The 20,901-nt window shown below is 42.1% G+C and overlaps 1 protein-coding gene and 1 long non-coding RNA gene across 2 annotated transcripts in view; one reads left to right on the top strand and one right to left on the bottom strand.

Annotated features, from left to right (window-relative positions):
* LOC140453159 (uncharacterized) overlaps window positions 1–4,771 on the bottom strand; it is a 32,759-nt gene extending 27,988 nt beyond the window's left edge. Inside the window, exon 1 of the long non-coding RNA XR_011952314.1 lies at window positions 4,609–4,771. This is a non-coding gene — a long non-coding RNA (uncharacterized lncRNA). The remainder of the gene's footprint in view (window positions 1–4,608) is intronic.
* A 60-nt stretch (window positions 4,772–4,831) lies between these two features.
* The window catches only part of LOC140453156 (lysosomal protective protein-like), a 53,218-nt gene continuing 37,148 nt past the window's right edge, over window positions 4,832–20,901 (top strand). The window contains exon 1 of the mRNA XM_072547605.1: window positions 4,832–5,060. Coding sequence (XP_072403706.1) covers window positions 4,906–5,060 — 155 coding nt within the window. The 5' untranslated portion in view covers window positions 4,832–4,905. The remainder of the gene's footprint in view (window positions 5,061–20,901) is intronic.

Below are 20,901 nucleotides of genomic sequence, written 5' to 3'. Positions count from 1 at the left end.
CCTTAATTGCAAGGTTTGTGAATGTTCCTAAATGTAGGGATGCCATAGATCCTCTAGATCAGTTTTACTTGGCAATTTGACAACCAGGAGAGTCCGTTTCAGGATTTTTGACTAGGTTAAGATGACTTGCAGAGGGTATTGACTTTGGTTTAACCCTTAAATTGGAAGGGGACTAAATAATATATACTGACAGGGAGATTTGCTAGAACTACTTGGAAGGATTTAAACTAGTAAGGTGGGGATGGTGGGACCCAGGGACATAGTGAGGAAAGAGATTGATCTGAGACAGGTACAGCTGAGAACAGAAGTGAGTCAAACAGTCAGGGCAGGCAGGGACAAGGTAGGACTAATATATTAAACTGCATTTATTTCAATGCAAGGGGCCTAACAGGGAAGGCAGATGAACTCAGGGCATGGTTAGCAACATGGGACTGGGATATCATAGCAATTACAGAAACGTGGCTCAGGATTGGGCAGGACTGGCAGCTTAATGTTCCAGGATACAAATGCTACAGGAAGGATAGAAAGGGAGGCAAGAGAGGAGGGGGAAGTGGCATTTTTGATAAGGGAGAGCATTACAGCTGTGCTGAGGGAGGATATTCCTGGAAATACATCCAGGAAATTTATTTGGGTGGAACTGAGAAATAAGAAAGGAATTGTATTATAGACCACCTTATTGGGATTGTATTATAGACCCCCCCAATAGTCAGAGGGAAATTGAGAAACAAACTTGTAAGGAGATCTCAGATATCTGTAAGAATAATAGGGTAGTTATGATAGGGGATTTTAACTTTCCAAACATCGACTGGGACTGCCATAGTGTTAAAGGTTTAGATGGAGAGGAATTTCTTAAGTGTGTAACAAGACAATTTTCTGATTCAGTATGTGGATGTACCTACAAGAGAAAAAACTTGATCTACTCTTGGGAAATAAGGCAGGGCAGGTGACTGAGGTGTCAGTGGGGAAGCACTTTGGGGCCAGCGACCATAATTCTATTCGTTTTAAAATAGTGATGGAAAAGGATAGACCAGATCTAAAAGTTGAAATTCTAAATTGGAGAAAGGCCAATTTTGACGGTATTAGGCAAAAACTCTCGAAAGCTGATTGGAGGCAGATGTTCGCAGGTAAAGGGACGGCTGGTAAATGGGAAGCCTTCAGAAATGAGATAACAAGAATCCAGAGAAAGTATATTCCTGTCAGGGTGAAAGGGAAGGCTGGTAGGTATAGGGAATGCTGGATGACTAAAGAAATTGAGGGTTTGGTTAAGAAAAAGAAGGAAGCATATGTCAGGTATAGACAGGATAGATTGAGTGAATCCTTAGAAGAATTTAAAGGCAGTAGGAGTATACTTAAGAGGGAAATCAGGAGGGCAAAATGGGGACATGAGATAGCGTTAGCAAATAGAATTAAGGAGAGTCCAAAGGGTTTTTACAAATATATTAAGGACTAAAGAGTAACTAGGGAGAGAATAGGGCCCCTCAAAGATCAGCAAGGCGACCTTTATGTGGAGCCACAGAAAATGGTGGAGATACTAAATGAATATTTTGTATCAATATTTACTGTGGAAAAGGATATGGAAGATATAGAATGTAGGGAAATAGATGGTGACATCTTGCAAAATGTCCAGATTACAGAGGAGGAAGTGCTGAATGTCTTGAAATGGTTAAAGGTGGATAAATCTCCAGGACCTGCTCAGGTGTACCCGAGAACTCTGTGGGAAGCTAGAGAAGTGATCGCTGGGCCTCTTGCTGAGATATTTGTATCATTGATAGTCACAGGTGAGGTGCCAGAAGACTGGAGGTTGGCAAATGTAGTGCCACTGTTTAAGAAAGGTGGTAAAGACAAGCCAGGGAACTATAGACTGGTGAGCCTGACCTCGTGGTGGGCAAGTTGTTGGAGGGAATCCTGAGGGACAGGATGTACATGTATTTGGAAAGGCAAGGACTGATTTGGGATAGTCAACATGGCTTTGTGCGTGGGAAATCATGTCTCACAAACTTGATTGAGTTTTTGAAGAAGTAACAAAGAAGATTGATGAGGGCAGAGCAGTAGACGTGATCTATATGGACTTCAGTAAGGCGTTTGACAAGGTTCCCCATGGGAGACTGATTAGCAAGGTTAGATCTCATGGAATATAGGGAGAACTAGCCATTTGGATACAGAACTGGCTCAAAGGTAGAAGACAGAGGGTGGTGGTGAAGGGTTGTTTTTCAGACTGAAGACCTGTGACCAGTGGAGTGCCACAAGGGTCAGTGCTGGGCCCTCTACTTTTTGTCATTTACATAAATGATATGGATACAAGCATAAGAGGTACAGTTAGTAAGTTTGCAGATGACAGTAAAATTGGAGGTGTTGTGGACAGCGAAAGGGTTACCTCAGATTACAACAGGATCTGGACCAGATGGGCCAATGGGCTGAGAAGTGGCAGATGGAGTTGAATTCAGATAAATGCGAGGTGCTGCATTTTGGGAAAGCAAATCTTAGCAGGACTTATACACTTCATGGTAAGGTCCTAGGGAGTGTTGCTGAACAAAGAGATCTTGGAGTGCAAATTCATAGCTCCTTGAAAGTGTATTGGTCAGAGTATTTAGTACAGGAGTTGGGAGGTCATGTTGCGGCTGTACAGGACATTGGTTAGGCCATTGTGGGAATATTGCGTGCAATTCTGGTCTCCTTCCTATCGGAAAGATGTTGTGAAACTTGAAAGGGTTCAGAAAAGATTTACAAGGATGCTGCCATGTTTGGAGGATCTGAGCTACAGGGAGAGGCTGAACAGGCTGGGGCTGTTTTCCCTGGAGCGTCGGAGGCTAAGGGGTGATCTTATAGAGGTTTACAAAATTATGAGGGGCATGGATAGGATAAATAGACAAAGTCTTTTCCCTGGGGTCGGGGAGTCCAAAACTAGAGGGCATAGGTTTAGGGTGAGAAGGGAAAGATATAAAAGAGACCTAAGGGGCAACATTTTCATGCAGAGGGTGGTACGTGTATGGAATGAGCTGTCAGAGCATGTGGTGGAGGCTGGTACAATTGCAACATTTAAGAGGCAGTTGGATGGGTATATGAATAGGAAGAGTTTGGAGGGATATGGGCCAGGTGCTGGCAGGTGGGACTAGATTGGTTTGAGATATCTGGTTAGCATGGACAGGTTGGACCGAAGGGTCTGTTTCCATGCTGTACATCTTTATGACTAATGAGATACTGAGTGGTTTTTTGGTATGTGGGATTAATGATATAATTATGCAAAAGTGCCTACTAACTGAAGCCCAACTGGATTTCAAACAGGCAGACAACTGGCTTTGTCATTGGAAAATGCAGTTAGTGGAGGATATGAGTTGCAGGGTATTCCAATGGATGTGGACACCCTCACCAGTCGAATTGAGCTTAGGGAACACCACCTGAGTTAAGGCAATTAGAGTCATAGAGATGTACAGCATGGAAACAGACCCTTCGGTCCAACCCGTCCATGCCGAGCAGATATCCCAACCCAATATAGTCCCACCTGCCAGCAACCGGCCCATAACCGGCCCATTCATACACCCATCCAAATGCCTCTTAAATGTTGTAATTGTACCAGCCTTACTCAGAATATACCTGAACATAGGGACCCTAGGTCAGCTCATAACAAAACCCCAAAACGAAGCCAAGTCTTGACCAAATGGTTCAAATGTTCCTAAGGATCTGGGCTAGCAAATCATTGTCATTGCTGCCGGTATGCTTGAGACAGTAAAAGAGTCCTACTAGAACCAAGTTCAGTATGAAAACTCATGGGCCAGTGTCCAGGAGAGTGCATACCCTGGAAAGTCTCTGGTTTGAAACAGCTAAATTGCTCAGTAACATCCCAGTCAGAACCAATAGTGGCATTGCTGCCTCACAGCACCAGGGACCTGGGTTCAATTCCAGCTTTGGGCTACTGTGTGGAGTTTGCACATTCTCCCTCTGGGTGCTCCGGTTTCGTCCCACAGTGCAAAGATGTGCAGGTCAGGTGAATTGGCCGTGCTAACTTGCCCATAGTGTTCAGGGATGTGTAGGTTAGGTGCATTAGTCAGGGGAAATGTCGAATAATAGGGTAGGCGGGTCTGGGTGGATTACTCTTCAGAGGGTCGGTGCGGACTTGTTAGGCCAAATGTCCCATTTCCACACTGTAGGGATTCTATGATACAGCGAAAATAAACGCCTGGTTAAACAGTGACCTGTTTGTAATGGAGGTCGATATCAGTACAGCCATTTCAGAGTTCACAGAACCAGTCTTCCAACAAAATTCACTCTGGATTCCAACCCCTAAGTTTATGCAAGCCGTCTGCTAGACTGAGACCCTACACCAGGGGAGTCTTTACAGATTAAGGACACAACTTCCGTTCCAGTCTCCGATGTGAAGCAGCTGGTTCAGTTACCAATGGTTGTAGTAAAAGGCTGTCACCTAACCTGCACATCCCTTTACCCTTACTGGGCAATTCAGCACGGCCATCCACCTAACCTGCACATTTTTCAACAGTTGGAGGAAACCTGAGCACCTGACAGAACCCAAGCAGACATGAAGAGAATTGGCAAACTCCACACAGTCGCCCAGGGCTAGAATCCGTCCCATTCAGCTTTCTCTGACTCATCTACCTCAATCTCCAGACCGTGTGTCTGCCGGCCCATCTCTTTCTCTCTCAATCGTAGCTTTCTTTCTCTTTCTCGTACAGCTCTCGGTTTGTCTCGTTCAAGACCAATCACGTTCTCTCTCTCTCTAGGTCTGGATTTCCAGTTCCTCTCAGTGGTTCAGGGTGAACTGAGTTGCTGATGGTTATGCACCGCCCCCGCTTCCGCGAATATCTCATTCATTATCGATCATGTGATCATTTTATTCTGAGCTGGTCATATGAGGGGGCCGCCGGAGCATTCCTGTAGTGTTCGGTAACAAACATGAGGTGGTGTTTGCTGTTGCTGTGTGTTCGGAGCTGCTTCGGCTCCTACTCCCCAGATGAAGTCCTAAACTTACCTGGACTGAGCACCCGCTTAAACTTCAGGCAGTGGTCCGGCTACCTTCAGGCGTCTCCAGGCAAACATCTCCACTACTGGTAAGTTGAATGTCGCTTCACAGGAGCTGGGACCCTGCTGTAGAGTGAGGCACAACCAGTTTCTGTCAGCCCTGCTCCCCTGAATTTTAGCCAGGAAGATTTCCAGGTTGGATCCTTGCTCAAGCGGGAAGGACAGCCGAATATGACCGCGGGTGGAATCTGAACCCAGGCAATCACACAAGCTGAAGTCCTTAAACTAGATTATACACACACACACACACAAATAGTCCCTTATTCACACTGACCACTAATTAAGTGGCCTCATGCTCGGTTCTGTGTGACAGAACAGTTTCAGAATCGTCAGTAATCCAACTGTGGAAGTTCGATGGACCTGTGGAGCAGGTTTTAGGTTGAGGTGATGCTGTAATGTGATTCCAGTGCCTTTAAAAATCACTGCTTCATTTTAAGGGCTTCCCTTCGAATGGTGGTTTTAAAGGAGCAATCTTTCTTCACGAGGAACCCAGAAGTTTTTTTTGTGTTTTTCTGGTGGGAGACCGTGTTCTGCGCCAAGTTATGTTCAGTAATTGCTTCCGGAGTTCGCTTTGAAATGAGAACGAAAGGGGTTCCCGTCAATTCTTGTCGTGTTCCTTTTTTTTTATGATGATGCTTGGTCCATCGAGGGAGCGAGGGAGACTTGTTGGAGTTGGTCGGATTCTGATCTCGCGTTCTCTCCCAAACTTTCTCTGCTGGTCTTTTCCTGTTGAAATGTCACATTCTCTCATGGTTAGTTGTCGGCCATCTGGGACACCCAGATTGATTCAGCAAAGTCCTGCTCCCAGCCTTGCCAAGATTTTAGGCGGCTACGTTTTCCAGATGTTATGTTCCTCAATCACTTTTCTGGGAATGTGTGTGACAGTTATGCTGGGCCCTTCCTATGACCCAGAAACATATTCTGACTGGTGATCTGGCCTTATTAAAGGTGGGGAAAGCAACAGATACGGTGTGCATGCTAATAGTGGCTTCTTGAATTAGGTTCGCCAAGGATAGTTGGGCAGTAAGAGTCTATCCTGGAAGCATGACAAAAGGTTTAGTCCATTCTATCCCTCGGGCCTTTAGGGCTATACAGTCAAATGGTGAAATTCTTAATTGACCAGTGAATCAAGAGGTGATAAATGAGAAAGAGTTGAGGCTACAGTCTGGTCATGAATGTTTCAAGTGGTGGAGTATGATTGCATTGAATCTTAGCTCAAGATTCCCGTTTTCATTCCGTGTCCCTTTAATGTGCCAGTTCTATGAAAATCCTTCAATATTGCATTGTGACATTTTCAGTTGACCCCGAGCATTTTTCTTTGGTGATGGTGGTGTGATACTACTTTTGAGTAGAGTAGTGCTTCCTGACAGCACCCACAAGTTTCTTAGCTCTCAGGTTAAGGTGGTAAATCTTATGAGGAGTCTCCCACAATTGGAAATAATTCCTCCTCTCTACCTGCTAGAAATTTTTTCAACATGTTTTTTTTCAAGCCAAATGTTGTAATTTCTCAAAATTGGAATTTTAATGTTTTGCATTTCATGATCCATTGTTCGGGAGAATACAGCCCAGTCATACAGCATTCATGACCATGTAGGCCAGGCTTGAGGAGCTAAGGTGGCCATTCCCTGCTCATCACTTTTGTGTGTTCTGGTTTCTGAGAAGCAAGCCTTTCTCATTTGGAGAGGTGGGGGAGGGTCTGTTGTGTGATTAAACATGACTAAAGTGAGAATTTCACAAGGATCTTCTCCGAATTGCACACTTGACAACCATTCTTTCATCTTGGATTGTGACTGACATGGGGTATCTGACCAGAAAGTTACAACCAAGCCTAGTCCTGCTCCATTCTGGACAGGAATGGGGAGGGAAGGGCAGAGAGGCAGTAAGAGTGCCATAATAACTAACTGTATGTGGCTAGTACTGGTAATATAAGTTTACAGTGGGTAATCAGGTTTACAAAGCCTCTTACAGGCGTAGGAAAATGGTAGGTCTTTTACCCTCTTGAACCTGCTCCGTTTATTCAGTGAGGTCATGGCTAATCTTTGTCTGATAGTCCTTTTATATCTTTGGATAACCACAATCTATATTAGTTTATTGATTTAAAATGAACAGATGGCCAAGTGTTTTTGCAAAAGCAGAAATTGTTGGAGAAACTGAGCAGGTCTGACAGCAAGTGTGGCAAGAAAAGAGTTAATGTTTCGAGACCAGTCCTCCTGTAGAATGGTGGGATAAAAGATTATGCAATCCTACCAATTTAATCTTGTGTCAACCAGCAACCCTGAAGATGAGTTTAGGAAGTGAAATAACAAACTTTGGCAGATTGGGAAAGCAGTTAGCGGTGAGTCAGCAGGCGTGTTTTCTAACTTCAATTTCTTAGGTAATGCTCTCCAGTTTTAGATTCCCCAACCAGGGGAAATAGCTGAATCCATTTCTCCTTAATACCCTGAAAACCTTGATTAAATCAATGCTAACCTTCTAAATTCCAGGGAATTCAACTTCAGTTTGTAGACCACAAGGCAGAGAAGCAAAAGCGGGCCATTCAGCCCATCAAGTCTGCTCCATTATTCTAATGAATTCATGGTTAATCTGACAATCCTCAACTCATTTTCCTGCCTTTTACACACAACCATTGATTCCCTTACTGATTAAAAATCTGTCAGCCTCAGCGCTGGATATACTTAATGCTACAACCTCCACTGGCCTCCGTGGTAAACAGTTCCACGATTCTCTACCCTGTGAGGGAACAAATTGGGTAATCCCTCCTCATAATTTAACCTCTCCATTGACAATGTTCCATGCATACTGATGTCACGAATCAGCTGTGATCTTTTTTGATTCCAAATATTAAAAGAAATAATGTGAAACTATTTAGCACTTTGACAGTCTCAGCACATCCCAAAATACTTCACAAACAATTAAGTATGTTTTAAGTGGAAACACAATATTTTACCAATAGGTAGGTAGGTTCCAGGGTCATTTCTTCAAGGTGATGAAAGACCATAGATAAATGTTATCTCTGCTTCTGAGTATTTTCACCATTTTTATTTTTGTTTCCAGCACCTGTAGTATTTTACTTTGTGAAATTAGTCACCATTGTAGTATAGAAAAGTGGCCGACAATTTTCACATGGCAGGGTGATAATGAGCAAATAATCCGTTTTTATACAATGTTGATTGAGGGACACATGGATACTAGGGATAACTCCCCTGTTCTTCAAAATGTACCCTAGGATCTTTTATGTCCATCTCGGAGAACAAAAAGCTCAACAACTTCTAATAACTCTGCATACTCATACCGCTACATTTGATTGTCTGCCGAGACTTTCTGCTGCAAGGTCTGGAGTGAGACTTGAAGTTGCAACTTTTTGATTTAGACTATTATGACCACTGAGGCACAGCAACACTTTGAAATGTTGACAAGAATACCTCAGGATTGAGACTTCTGCCAGAATCTGGGCACCAAGGAAGAATATACAGTCCTTGGAGGAAGTACAACTCGGGTTTACGTGAATGATACCTGAACTTCAAGGGTTAAGTTGTACACATAGATTACACAACTTTAGGCATGCTTTCTTGAGAATTTGGAAGGTTAAAGGTGGCCTGATCAAAGCCTTCAAGATATTAACAGAAAATGATAAGGTAAATAAAGAGAAACTATTTCCATTCTTTGGGAATTCCAGAATGAGGGGGCACAGATTGAGCATTACAATCAGACCATTCAGCAGAGATACTGGGACCACAGTATTGCTTGATCTGGGAGTGCAACTGTTTCCTATATATTTAATGACTTGGAGGAAGGAAGCGAATGTACTGTAGCCAGACTTGCAGACAACACAAATATAGGTGGAAAGGCAGGTTGCGAAAGGGATACAAACAGTTTACAGAGAGATAGTGATAGGTTAAGTGAGTGCAGAAAAGTTGGCAACTGAAGTAGAATGTGGAAAAAGGCAAAGTTGTTAATTTTTGGAAGGGAGAACAAAGAACAGAATGCTATTTAAATGGAGGAAAACTGCTGACCGCTGCAACACAAAGGGATTTGGGGGTATTTGTGCATGAAACACAGAAAGCTAATACACAGGTACAACAGATAATCTGGAAGATGAATGGAATATTGGCCTCTATTTCAAGGATTAGAGAAGTCTTATTGCAACTGTACAGGGTGCTGGTGAGTCCGCACCGAGAGTACTATGAGCAGTTTTGGTCACCTTATTTCTGGAAAACTATCATTTCAAGGGATGCAGTTCAGAGAAGGTTTACTCAAATGATCCCTGGTCTGAAGAGGTTGTCTTATGAGGAAATAGGTTGGGACTCGACTCACAGGAGTTTTGAAGAATGAGAGGAGATCTCATGAAACATTGAGGATTCTGAAGAGATTTAACAGGGTAAATGCTGAAAGGATGTTTCCCCTCATGTGAGAGTCCAGGACCACAGGGCACAGTCTCCGAATAAAGGGGTGCCAATTTAAGACTGAGATGATGAGGAATTTCTTCTCTGAGGGTTGAGAGTCCTTGGAATTCCTTGCCCAGAGAGCTGTAAGGGCAGGGTCCTTGCCTATATTTAAGGCTGAGATAGATTCTTGGTTGGACGATCAAGGGTTACAGGGAATGGGGAGGTAAAATGGATGTGAGGAATGTTGGATAAGCCATGATTCCTCTTGAATGGCAGGGCAGGCTACTCCTATTCCTATTTCTTATGGTTAGGAAGCACTTTTACCCTTAAAGGGTGGGATGCAGAATAAATCTCTGATTTTAAATCTGAGATAATTTTTTTTTAAAGATATGAGGAATATGGGCCAAAGGCAGGTATATAGAGTTAGGCCACAGATTGTTAGGTTCTTTTACTCTTGAGATTCTTACACCTTGGGTGCAACTGCAACACACCAACTTCTGTGAATAAGCAGCCAAATGTATTAAGCACAGTACAGTACAAGCTTTCTGGAGGGACCTTTTAACACACACCTCGCAGACGTTACGGGGTCGTGCAAAAGCTCTCTCTGAACAAAAGGAAACGTCTTTCTACAAAACTCTCAATATCACAGTTAGTACTGCCCACAAGCCAACCCTCAGCCATCCCCTCATTGTCACATGCTACTCAAGATACAATGCGGTGACCAGCCCACCTCCAGAAACAATGTAGAAATCATCCCTTAATGGTCGAATCTGTTGCAGATTGTTTTTTTGTAACTAGAGGGGAGTAGTTAAATTTCCAACTGCAATGTTGTTCTTGGTTTCTGGATGAAAATGTTCATCCCTGAATGGTAAGGAAATGGCTGTGTAAACCTCCCACATTCCACCTATAAGACAAAGACCCATCACCTCCCCCACCCCGGGGCATTCAATTTTGTGCAGGTCAGTAGAGCAAATTAACACTTTGAGATCACAGCTGATCTTGAGATATTAATGAGTGGGGAACAGGTTTGAGGGTTGAATGGCCGACCACTCCTCCATGTTCCTAATCTGAACCTTGGGTGATATTTCGCAGATGTGCAGAAGGTGCGATAATTAATTACATGTTACTACCAATTTAATGCTTATATTGCATAAACCAGACACCATGAAGATAAAAAATTTATGAAGCAAAACAACCTAGCAGATTGAGAAAGCTGATTGTCCAGTTAATGCTGAGTCATAGACACTTCAGTCCAGCTCATCTGGGCCAACCATAATCCCAATCTGACCTACGCCCATTTGCCAGCATTTGGTTCATATCCCTCTAAATCCTCCCCTATTCATCCAGATATCTTTTGCACGTTGTAATTATACTCACCTGCACCACTTCCTCACCCTCTGCATGAAAAAGTTACCCCTCAGGTCCCTTTTTTAAATCTTTCCCCTTCTCACCTTAAACCAATGGTCTCTAGTTTTGAACTCTCCTACCCTGGGAAAACGACCTTGGCTATTTACCTTATCCATGCCCCTTATGATTTTATTAACCTCGATAATGTCATTTCATCACGTGTGTATGTAGTGGTGAAGAAAATAAACTAACTAAAATCAGCAGTCGCACAACACCAGGTTAGAGTCCAACAGCTTTATTTGGAAGCACTAGCTTTTGGAGCGCTGCTCCTTCATCAGGTGTTTGTGGCGTATAAGATTGTAGGACACTTATGATCTTACACGCTACAACCACCTGATGAAGGAGCAGCACTCCAAAAGCTAGTGCTTCCAAATAAACCTATTGAACTATAACCTGGTGTTCTGCGATTTTCTTTTAACCTTGAGTATCATGAAGTGATTTTGAGCTAGTGAAGTACACTTGAAGAGTCATCGCCTCCAAAAAATTAAAATCAGCAAAACATGAGAGAGAATTGGGGCATGACCAAGTCTTTCCGTTTGTTTTAAGAAACCGAGAAACTGCAGCAAAAACAGACCAAGTGTTCCACTCAGTCCATGTTGCTTATTTTCCAAATGAGCAGTTTTGTAATCCCATATCCCTTTGTTGTTCTCTGCTTCCTCCAGCTACCTGGCCTATATTTAGATGTTGCTACAGCCTTGCTTTTATTGTTGACAGTCCAGAATAGCACAGTGCATTGTAACCACTTAGTGGAATATATTGGAATGCTAAAGTGAACATGCTATCAATTGTTTTAATTGTAATGCAGTTTCTTTCCGTTACTTGCATTCAAGAGGAGAACTAGAAATTGGCGCCTCGTTTTCGGAAGGTTGTTCCTGGAGTGGGGAAGAGCAGATGAGATTCTGATGTGAAACCTGAGAATTTAAATAGCAAAGCTGAAGGTTCCCTGGGCACAGCCCGTGAACAGCAGCGAGAGACCAAGCAGATGAGTCTCTCTGAGCTCCGGTTACAGTCCCCTGGGATCAGTTTGCAAGGCCGACAATCCTCCAGCTTCAAGTGGTGCAGGTTCTGAAAGTCAGTCAATCAGAGACTGTCATCAGTGAATCTCAGCCAACTTCGAATGCCTGACATACTGAAGGCAATTTGCTCTTTTGTACAACCTTCTATAATCCATTACAGGCAAATTTTAAATAACTGTGAACTATTCTGTAACTTTGACTTGCAGTCTTGAGTGTGGAGCTGGTTGGAAAGGTGTGGCAAGGAAATGAAACTTTAAAAATTTTATTGGCTGCTAGATTTCATGGACAATTGCGATGACTCTTCAAGTGTACTTCACTAGCTCAAAATCACTTCACGACACTCAAGGTTGTGAAAGGTATTGCATCGATGCAAGTAACATAAGAAAATTATTCATGGGTTGTGGGCATCACTGGCTTACGTTTACTGTCTCTGAAACCAACACACCATATGCCTTCTTAACAGCCTTAATAACTTTCGAGGGATCTATGGACATGGACCCAAAGATCCCTCTGTTCCTCCACACTGCCAAGAATCCTGCTTTTAACGCTGTATTCTGCATTCAAATTTGACCTTCCAAAGTGAATCACTTCATACTTTTCCAGGTTGAACTCCATCTGCCACTTCTCAACCCAGTCCTGCATCCTGTCAATGTCCTGATCCAACCTACAACAGCCCCCCACACTACCCACAACTCCACCAACTTCCGTGCCATTGGCAAACTTACTAACCCACCCACCCACCCTTCCACTTCCTCATCCAAATCATTTTTATAAATCACAAAGAGCAGAGGTCCTAGAACAGCACTGGTCACCGAGCTCCAGGCTGAATACTTTCCATCTACCACCACCCTATGAATTCTATGGGCCAGCCAATTAAGAAAGATTCCAGTATGCCCAGAAATCAAGGAAACTTTTATTGAATCAGAGACATCACTCCCTAATTAACATTAATTAAATCATTATAAAGAAAAAGAATACAGATTCTGATCGTAACAAATTTAAGAGCCAGGATGGAAACATCTGGATATCCTGGGCGTTGGGGTTAAGAACATTTGCAGATACCTTAACAAAGTTTCTGTAGGTCTCTTTATTCAAGAACCATTCTTCGAGATAACAAAATTGGCAGTGTCATTCCACTATTTAAGGAAGGTGAAGGAGAGAGACAGAAAGGAAAGTTAGGGGATTATAAACCAGTTAATCTCATATCTGTTGTCAGGCAATTACTGAAGTTTGTCACTTAAGGACAGGGTGATTAAATAAATATCATGAACCGTTTCAGTTGGTCAGTGACAGCCAACATAGATTATGCCTGATGAATCTGAAATTTTTTGAAGAGTTGAATAAAGTAGTGGATTTGTTTATTAAAATTACATTTTATGAGCTTCCAGAGTACACTTGATAAAGTACCTCATAAAAGGCTGTTAGTTAAAGTTTAAGCTCTTGAAATTTTGAGATGAATTATTGATCTGTTTAGGAAATTGGCTGAGTGGCAGGTATCTGACAATAGGGATAATGGACAGGTCCAATCATTGACAACATATTACTAGCGGTGTCCCAAATTCCTGAAGCTTTAAATATTTACTGGATTTATTAATGATTTAAATGACTGACAGGGAGGCTTATCCAAACTTGCTGATAATAGTCGCTTTGTACTAATAAATACAAGTGTAATATTACAAAGAGTTGGTAGATTGAGTGCATGAGTGAAACTGTAGCAAATGGATTTCATCCACTTTGAGTTTAAATGGGTTATAACAAGTGAATTTTCAAATGGTGTTAAGGGAGAACAGTAAAAGATAAAGTACCTTTAAATTTTATAGTTGTTTGAATATTTCCCCTTGCAACTTTATTCACTGGTGCACTAAACCTCAATGTTCCTTCCTGTTTCACTCTGCATCTTTACCCTATGCTGCACTGTAGTCTTGAATTCTTGTTTTAGATTTATACACTTTCCCTCACTTGAACAATCCTCACACTTTTAGTTGAGATATAGACCAGTATGCCATTACTGTTTGATACTTTTCTGTACCAATTCATGACATTTCAATGATCTATATACGTGGGCCATCAAATCATAAAATCATAGAGATGTACAGCATGAAAACAGACCCTTTGGTCCCACCTGTCCATGCCAACCAGATATCCTAAATTAATCTTGTCCCATTTGCCAGCACTTGGCCCATATTTCTCTAAACCCTTCCTATTCATATATCCATCCAGATGCCTTTTAAATGTTGTAATTTACCAGCCTCCACCACTTCCTCTGGCAGCTCATTCCATACACGTACCACCCTCTGTATGAAAAAGTTGCCCCTTAGGTCCCTTTTATATCTTTCCCCTTTCACCCTAAACCTATGCCCTCTAGTTCTGGACTCCCACACCTCAGGGAAAAGACCTTGTCTATTTATCCTATCCATGCCCCTCATCATTTTATTAACCTCTATAAAGGTCACCACTCATCCTCTGATGCTCCAGGGAAAACAGCCCCAGTCTATTCAACCTCTCCCTATAGCTCAAACAACCAACCCAGGTATTATCCTTGCAGATCTTTTCTGAGCCATTTCAAGAACACCCGTTCACAAACACCCTTTCAGAAAAGATTTACAAGGATGGTGCTAGGGTTAGAAGGTTTGAACTATAGGGAGAGGCTAAATAGACTGGGGCTGTTTTCCCTGGAGCGTTGGATGCTGAGGGGTAACCTTATAGAGGCTTATAAAATCATGACGGGCATGAATAGGATAAATAGGCAAGGACTTTTCCCTGACGTGGAGGAGTCCAGAACTAGAAGGTATAGGTTTAGAGTGAGAGGGGAAAGATTTAAAAGGAACCTAAGGGACAACTTTTTCACACAGAGGGTGGTACATGTATGGAATGAGCTACCAGAGGAAGTGATGGATGCTGGTACAATTACAACATTTAAAAAGCATCTGGACGGGTATATGGATAGGAAGTGTTTGTAACGATATGGGCCAAGTGCTGTCAAATGGGACTAATTAATTTAGTATATCTGGTTGGCATGGACACGTTGGACTGAAGGGTCTGTTTCCATGCTGTACATTTCGATGATATTATGACTTGATGACCCAGTTAAACAGATTATTTAAATATCATGAATTGGTCCAGAAAAGTGTCATGGAGTACTGGTCTGTATCTCTACTAAACATGCAAGGATTGTTCAAGTGAGGTGAAATGTATAAATCTAAAGCAAGAATTCAAGACTACAGTGCAGCATACGGTAAGGGTGCAGAGTGTGACTGGAAGGAATATTGAGGTTTAGTGCACCAGTAGCAAGGGAAATTGTTCAAACAATTATAAAAATTAAAGGTACTTTATCTAAGTGCACTAAGTATTTGTGGGAAGATTAGTGGCACAAATTGAGATAAGTGGATTTGATCGAATAGCCATTGCATGGTAAACAAAATTGGGAATTAAATTTCCAAGGTGCTTTTATGTTTTGAGGAGACAGGGCAGCCCTGAAAATTCAGGATGACACTGGGGTCGTAGTGAAAGAAAAGGCCTTGACTCAGAGTAGGGAATGGGATTGCATGGGGAGAGGTGAGAAGACATTGTCTGGAGTTGTTTGTCTTTGCCTAACAGTGGTTATACTATTAGGTAAAGAATTAAGCGAAAAATCAGAACACTTTGTAGCAAAGGCAATGCAGTGTTGTGGGGGATGGAAATCTTCATGAGACTGTACAAGTGAAATGACAAAAGTGTTTTGGAGGATACTTTAATGGACTGTATTCAACAATGCTATTTCGTGGATTCACCTAGGGAAAAGGCAATTTTAGATTTTCCTTTTGTGTAAAAAGACAAGATAGATTAGTAATATCATTGTGATGTCTGAAGATTACTTTATAATGTGGCAATTATGCCCATCCTTGGAGCCATCAATAATTACAGTCTTGGATAAGACGGTCGGTCTCCAAGTAGCACAATCTCTTGTGCGTGTGGTGCAGATTTCAGGCCAGTTGATTTGAGACTTTGTTCTTTCTGTCAGTTGATGTAATTTTCGGAGAACAACAATTGCATATATTTCACCTCCTCGCCTGACAACTCACCAGTGTCCAAATTAATTGCTATTCATATCTGAGTTTAGCTAGCATTGTTGGTTTACTCATCAATTGTGACAAGCATTACCGCTGAGCTGCAGAATCATAGAATTTACATGAGAATTGGGAAGAATGCTTTTCCCTGAGCGCACTCTCTATCCAAGTCAGATTTAATACCCAGCTGACATTAGTTAATTCAGCACTCACCAGACATGGGATCTAGGAACTTACCAATCCACTGGTTTATTGCCACATCATATCATGCTCTCAGTAATTGGAGTAGCTAAGTATTTTTTAAAGTGCTTTTAGCTGAGATTTAATTTCCAGCACAGATTATAACTACACGTGAGTTGAAACTGAAACTTGAACTGGCTTTTCAGCAGCTTTTTGATTGTTTATGTAGAAGGAGTCTTTCACTTCCTTTTGTATACACTACCTCACTCATTCTAGTTCTCTTCCTTACTCTGTCCCTCAATCTCCCCTTCCTCAATGTTTTGCTTTTTCTTCTGTGTCGCTGTATCTGTCCTAAATGGTCTATTTTGTATCCTCCATACTGTAACCCCTTCCCAGTCCCATCCAGCGTCCATCCTGTGTTTACCCTGTCTAGTCCTATTAGAATTTTATGAGCGAATCCCCTCGTTCTTCTAAAATCCATCAAATGCAGCCCAAATTGATTCAGTCCTCCATGAAGGAGATCAGAACTGGACACAATACTCCGCACGTGGCCTCACCAAGGCCCCATCCAATTGCAGCAAGACATTCCTGCTCTTGTACTGCAATCCTCTCACACTAAAGGCCAACATACCATTTGCTGCCTTCACTGTCTGCTGTACCTGCATGCTTGCTTTCAGCAACTGGTATGCAAGGACACCCAGATCTCACTGCACATCCCCCTTTCCCACATTTGTATCTCATCAGCCATGTATTTTCCCACTCGCTCAACTTGTCCAAATCATACTTAACCATCTCTGTGTCCTCCCCCTGGCGTACCCTCTCACCCAGCTCTAAATTGTCTGCCAACTTGAAGATATTATTTGTCTAAATCATTAATATATGATATAGATATCTGGGATTCCAAGCACTGATCTCTGTGGCGCCCTAATAGTCACTGCCTGCCATTTGTTTCCATCTGCCAACCAGTACACTACCCCCAATCCCAGACACTTTTAATTTTACATGCTAAGTTTTATTTTAAGACCTTATCAAATGCCTTCTGAAAATCTAAGTAAACCACATCCATTGGATCCCCCTTATCAACTGTACTAGTTACATCTTTTCAAAATTCCAATAGATTTGTCAAGCATAATTTCCTTTTGGAAATCCATGCTGACTCTGTCCAATCTCTCAAATGGGGAGGGAGTCAGTGAAGAATGCAGGGAAAGTAATTTATGTTGTAATGATCATGAGCATAAAAGCCTATTTAACGTGTAAGAGTGGGGTATTTTTCTTCCTTCATTTTGGTTCTAACTTGGAAATGTGACCTCACTACATATGAAGCCAGTTCACACTAAACCCAGTATTAGAACCCTCACTGAGTTTTTGTTATACTATTATCAATGTTGAATTGTGAGCTTGAAATGACTAGTGGACTTTGAGATAGCTTGTGGTAAAGAAAAAGAACAAACTAAACAAGCCTTGCTCATTTGAGGCCAGACCTCGAGGCTAATTGCAGACTAAGCTTTGGTGCGAAAGGTTCTAACAGACACAAGGAAGAGCATTGTGTTTAAACAGATAGCTGGATTTGGCCATTAATGTGATCATAACTGGGAATTGGTTCCAGCAAGTCTGGAAGAGACTGTATGTTCAAGCAGATGACAGTTGTTGAATGGTAACTGAGGCCACAAAAGAGTTGATCAAATCTATCAGGGCAGAAGCAGAATTAAAGTTGATTTTTGAACTATTTGTTTTGGGGATATAGTTCTGAGCTGCAAATCAGACAGCATGAAAATTTGAAAGCTCTCTACCTAATCTGCTACACAAAGATTCTGGAATCTCCAAGAGTAGAAAACTGAGTTATAAGTTTTGCTGCCTTTGCCCGGGTGAACTGAGAAGATGACCTTGCTTAATGTTTCAGTAAAAACTGCTAAGGACTTCACATTTAAGATTGCAAAGTGATGCATGGTGAAATCTGGCCTGTTTTATTACTTATCCTTAACTGTGTGTTTGTCTGTCTTTTGTGTAAATGGCAGCTGAAAACAAATGTTTCAGGTTTACAGGAGAGGCCTTAATCTGCTTATTGTATTATTTAATTTTATGTCTGAAGTATTGTGCATTTAATAAATGGTAACAGTATGTTCAACTCTTGTGTATAAGATAAAACCAGTATCTGGAAATTAAACATTCACAAAGCCTGGGATTGATTATTCAAAAATAAGGTTAGGGACCACTTAGTGATTATTTGGGGGTCTTCGGTTTAATCTGTGTTGTGAATGCAGAAGTAGAAAGGCTGTCTATTTCCATGTCGGAGCACCAGACTCCTTACAAGTGCCTTGTATGGCTTTTATCATCAAGACTTGAGTTTCTAAACTGTTTTATTTTTGTTTCATTTTCTGGCTGTGTGAACCTCTGCAGCTCTTCAGGACCTGTTCCTACAGTACCTCAGAAACCATTAGTCAGACCTTCTATTTCCCCATCAGGAGCCTCCCATTCAGCACTGTAATTAGATTTCCACATGCATATGATTGATGTGTGAAACATGAAACTGTGATTTGGTGAATTGTGAGGTTCAGATCAATCCTTCAAACTTGATGGTATTTGGAGTGAATGTTGAAATGAGACTGCTTTCTCCTTGCTGAGAATGATTTCAGGTATCAGATCCTCCGTATTGCTATGGACTAATATTATGACAGGATTAGGTCAAAACCCAATTCCACAAGAATGAAAAGTGTTGAGATTTTCATACCGTATTTTTCCTTGGTGCAGTGGTGTAGCTGGCTAGACTACCATTTATGGCTTATCCCTGGCTTCCTGGAGAAGATTGTGAAGGGCTGCCTCTTCTTGCTGCAGTCTGTGATGAGGTGAGGGAGAGAATTCCAGACTTTTGATCTAAAGGACAATGAAGAGTCCGTTTCCATAGAGACGCTGGAGAGACTTACCAGGATGTTGCCCGGGCTAGAAGTTTCAGTTATGAAGAGGGATTGGACAGACTGGGGGTTGTTTTCCTTCGAGCAGAGAAGGCTGAAGGGGGCTATCACTGAGATGTAATTAAATTTGAGAGGCACAGCTAGAAAGGAATTCTTCCACTTGGTTTACCCCAGTGACCAGGGGACATAGACTTAAGGTAAGGGGCAGAAGATTTAGAGGGAATATGAGGAAAAATATTTTCACTTTTTGTTTAGGTGGTGGCAATCTGGAACTCAACTGCCTGTAAGGGTGGAGGAGGCAGGAACCCTTATACCATTTAAGAAGTATGTAGATATGTACTGTGATGCCAAAGCAGTCAAGACCATGGGACAAATGTGAGAGGGTGGGATTAGAATGTTTTTGACTGGTGCAGATTTAATGGGCTATATAAGGCCTTTATTCTGTGCTGTAGACTTCTATTACTCGAGTTCCATATCCAGTTAATGCAGAATATGGAAGTCTGAGCATTGCTGTTCTTGTTTCTCTCCAGCAGTAGAGGACACAAAGAGGATTACAGTTGAAGTATTCTTAATGAGTTGCTACGGTGCATCATATAGAAACTGCAGCCAAAGTGTGATCATGGAGTTAGATAGGGAACCCTGTGTTTCTATCCGTTAAAAAATGATAACCTTGTACTTGCATCAAAGCTTGATGCAGTGGCATTGTGGTGGATTGAGATTGGACATTGGAATTCTATGTTTGTATCATGCTTCGATAACTATGGACCGACAGCATCAAAGTAAACTATGGTGGGTCATAAGAACAACTTGACCTGCTTTTAATATCACTGTGACTGTGGTCAGTAGATAGCAAATATCACGTGGATTATTGTTACTGCGTGTCTGCCAACAACAATGATAAATCTTTTTACTTGTCAGCACTTTGGCCTAGTTAGGATCTCTGAGATGTGATTAATAGAGGTAGGAAAAGGTTAGTCTGTTGAACCTGCTCCACCACAATCATAGCTTCAACTCAATTTTCTTACCCATTCACATTATTCCTTGGTTTCCTCTGACCAAAGATCTGTCTACCTGTATTCCAGTTTTCAATGTAGTCAGTGTTGGAGCATCTGTGACGCTCTTTTTTTTTTGGAGTAATAGACATTTGCTAAGATTCATAACACTTTGAAGAAATTTATCCTCATCTGTCCTGTCCTGTCCTGTCCTGTCCTAAATGAGCTCCCATTTATCCTGACTTGTCCCTTTTTATCCTAGATTCCTCAACCAGCAGAAACCACCTCTCAGTACCTACCTTGCCTGATTCCATCAGAATCGGACAATATTTCAATGACATTCCCTCTCTATTTATCTCCAGGGAGTGTGGATTTCATGTACTTAGCCTCCCATCACAGGGTGACCCTGTCATCTCAGGAACTGATTTTAGTGAACCTTCACCATGCTGCCTTAAGTGCAAGTCGAGAGTGTGTTGCTGGAAAAGCACAGCAGCTCAGGCAGCATCCGAGGAGCAGGAGAATCAACGTTTTGAGCAAGAGCCCTTCAGGATTCCTGATGAAGAGCAAATGCTCAAAACCTTCATTCTCTGCTCCTCGGATGCTGCCTGACCGGCTGTGCTTTTCCAGCAAGGTAAAAACAATAACTGCAGATGCTGAAAACCAAATACTGGATTAGTGGTGCTGGAAGAGCACAGCAGTTCAAGCGCATCCAACGAGCAGCGAAATCGACGTTTCGGGCAAAAGCCCCTTAGGTCTCTTTTATATCTTTCCTCTCACATCTTAAACCTATGCCCTCTAGTTCTGGACTCCAACCACCCCAGGGAAGACACTTTGTCTATTCACCACCGATCCCTCACCACCAAATGCCTGGAGGAAGAACGCCTCATCTTCCGCCTCGGAACACTTCAACCCCAGGGCATCAATGTGGACTTCAA

The sequence above is a fragment of the Chiloscyllium punctatum genome, chromosome 26 (genome assembly GCF_047496795.1).
Source record: "Chiloscyllium punctatum isolate Juve2018m chromosome 26, sChiPun1.3, whole genome shotgun sequence".
Classification (NCBI taxonomy): domain Eukaryota; kingdom Metazoa; phylum Chordata; class Chondrichthyes; order Orectolobiformes; family Hemiscylliidae; genus Chiloscyllium; species Chiloscyllium punctatum.
This window is presented reverse-complemented; position numbering and strand designations above follow the sequence as displayed.